This window comes from Microtus ochrogaster, linkage group LG2, assembly GCF_000317375.1.
Source record: "Microtus ochrogaster isolate Prairie Vole_2 linkage group LG2, MicOch1.0, whole genome shotgun sequence".
Taxonomy (NCBI): domain Eukaryota; kingdom Metazoa; phylum Chordata; class Mammalia; order Rodentia; family Cricetidae; genus Microtus; species Microtus ochrogaster.
In genome coordinates this window covers 48,289,427-48,292,114 of record NC_022028.1, presented here as the reverse complement: position 1 = coordinate 48,292,114, position 2,688 = coordinate 48,289,427, and the positions used below count along the sequence as shown (strand labels likewise).

The 2,688-nt window shown below is 54.9% G+C and overlaps 1 protein-coding gene across 1 annotated transcript in view; it reads left to right on the top strand.

Moving 5' to 3' along the window:
* The window catches only part of Rrp1 (ribosomal RNA processing 1), a 25,728-nt gene extending 24,181 nt beyond the window's left edge, over nt 1–1,547 (top strand). Inside the window, 2 exon segments of the mRNA XM_026785516.1 lie at nt 495–611; nt 1,014–1,547. Of these exon segments, the coding sequence (XP_026641317.1) occupies nt 495–611; nt 1,014–1,201 (305 nt within the window). The 3' untranslated portion in view covers nt 1,202–1,547.
* Nucleotides 1,548–2,688: the final 1,141 nt, after the last annotated feature.

The window sequence follows — 2,688 nt, the reverse complement described above, 5'->3', positions numbered from 1 at the left end:
GGGATCGACTCAGAGGCTGCCCAGCACTCAGTCCTCCTCTGCTTGCTGAGTGCTGCTCAGACTTCATTGCCATTCCTGGCCTCTGAGGCCTTGCAGCCTTTAACTCTCCTCTTCTGTCTTGCTTCAGCCTCTCTTCATTCACCAGAATGTGCCTTGATGCTTCCTGCAGGTCTGAGCTCATGTCCAGTGTTTCTAGATGAAGTTCACACTGGAGAGTGTGTGTATTTTGTGATGGATAGGCTTTTACCAGTGTCCAGGAACGTCAGTCACCACTACGCAGCATAAGCCTGTTTGAGGAATAGATCTTGGCACTGTACATGTGGCTTGCCTTTCTGGATCTTCCTGGTTCCCAGCTGGGTCCGTGTGGACCTGTAATGTGGATCTCCGCAGCTTGGTCATCGCTGAACACACTGAGTCTAGTGTGACAGCAGACCTTGCAGAGGGGAGGTGATCCATGCCCTCAATCCCCCACTGTCACCCTGGTTCGTTCTCAGGCACTTTCCCAGATGATGATGTCCCTGAAAAAGCCTATAAGAAACTGCTGGAAGGGAGGCGGGAACGGAAGAAGAGAAAGAATCGTTTGTCCACGCTGCAGCCCCAGAACGAGCAAGGTAGGACCCTGGGTGGCAGTTAACATATGGATTGCCTCACCCCCTCTTCTCCCCTTCCCATCATGCACAGATGCTTGCAGTGCACCTGGCCTGGGGACCCTGGCACTCTTCCCCTTTTTAACCAGAAGCCCTGCAGTCTGTGGGGAATACCCTCAAACTGTGGTGCCTGTGCTCTGCCTGGGCTACCTCTCTCTGACCTTCCTGCAGCCTTTGAGCTGAGCCTCACCTGTCCTGTATCCTTCACTGGTCCTCACCTTCGCCACCCATGTCACTGTTGGTGTCCGTCCCCCCTTCCGGGTGTGTATGTGCTGGCTGTGACTCTTGTATTGACTGCCCAGGACCTGTGGTACAGGAGTCAGGTGAGTGAAACACACCGTGTTGTCCCAGCTGCTTGTTCTGCAGGAGGAAGCGAGGCAGAAGCCTCAACTTCAGACATGAGCCCAGGGATGAAGAGGAGCAGGAGGGAGGATGAGAAGACTGGCCAAAGAGAGCCTCCTGGGAAGAGGAAGAAGCCTGGTGCTAGAGCAAAGGGGGCTGGTGTCCAGCAGCCAGCGAGGAAGAGGAAACAGCCCTTGCAGAGTGAGAAGTGAGGTCATAGCCTAAGACGGCCATCATCCTTGTTGGCCCCTGGTTGTTGGGACAGGATACCTGGGCATGCCCCTGTAGCCTCTGAGTGCCGTTTAGTGCTGGAATGCGCCTGCCTCAGAGCCATTGCTTACATACCAGAAACTCACTCCTAAGACTCATAGTTTCCCCTGTACTGTGTGCACACCTAATCCTAGCCAGAGGCCGGGGCGTCTAGAGTTTGAGTCCAGCCTGGGTCCCAGAGGCCTCTCTCCCCCAAAATAAGAAAAACGAAACCAGCTAACTCCATCTGTGTGGGTACTGTCACCTCTGCCCTGGGCTGCCCACAAATAAACTATGGTCCTCAAAGCACACGGCTGCTTCTGCTCTTTGTGTGGACATCTGTGTGGGGTGGTAGGTGCCACTTCCTGGGCGGTGTGTATGTTTTTATCTACTTTGGTGTTTACATGTATCTGAGAACCCTTTAGAAGAGCCCTCCAGGCAGCTGTGGGTTGGGGCTCTGCGCTCCTGCCTTATGAACTTGGCACTGTTGAGGGTTTTCAGGAGGGTCCTGTGACTGAGGTGACAGGGCCATGGCAGAGAGGCCTGCTTGCTGCCATCACCCCTCTCTGGGACGTTGTAGTATGTCTGTGGCCACAGCATGTATTGAGACCCCAGCAGGGGGCCTGGGCACAACTCACCTGGGTTCTCATTCCTCAGAGAAGAGTAGACTCAGGCCTGCTGCTGTGGGCTTGTCCTTCCCTAGGGGTCCACCACTGGGGCAGCCAGGGCTCCAGGGTCCAGGTGAGGGGTCCTGGGAAGGACAGTACCAAAGCCACCTGTCTGCTCCTAGAGCTTGTGGTGACTTCAGCACCTTACAGATTAAGCTGGAGTCAGCATTAGGCAGTGTGACTTATCATTCTAAGGGAGGAGCTGCCATGCTTAGCGTGTTCCCTGGATATGGTGGTGACACTCTGAAGTGTGGTTTCTTTGGTGCCAAAGTTAGTGCTTAGTAGTAGGGTCCCTGGTGTTGAGTGAGGCCCAGGGGAAGGCCTGCAGCCGGCACCACCAGTGAAGCCCTCTGTGCCTGCGCTTTTCCTCTGCTAACTACCTAACTTCAGACCTGAGTCATCGAGTCCCCTGCTGTTGACTGTGGCTCTTTATTGATGGAGGTCAGATAGTTTCACACACACCTGAGGATGGCGGCGGCTGCAAAAGTGGTCGTCTTCAGTTCCCTGTGTGAATGGCTTTGAGAGCAGTCACAGTCCATGTACCCACTCTGTCTCATTCATTCAGAAGTGGGCAACCAACCCAGTGAGCACATCAGTTATGCCTGGTGTGCCTTGGCTAGCAGCCCTCCCTGTGCTGGCAGCCTCGCTTGGATCCGTGTCACATCTGCCAGCTCCCCTTTCTACACATGTGTACGGGGACTGTGCAGTACATGTCTGCCAGCTCCCCTCTCTGCACGTGTGTACGGGGACTGCAGTGCATGTCTGCCAGCTCCCCTCTCTGC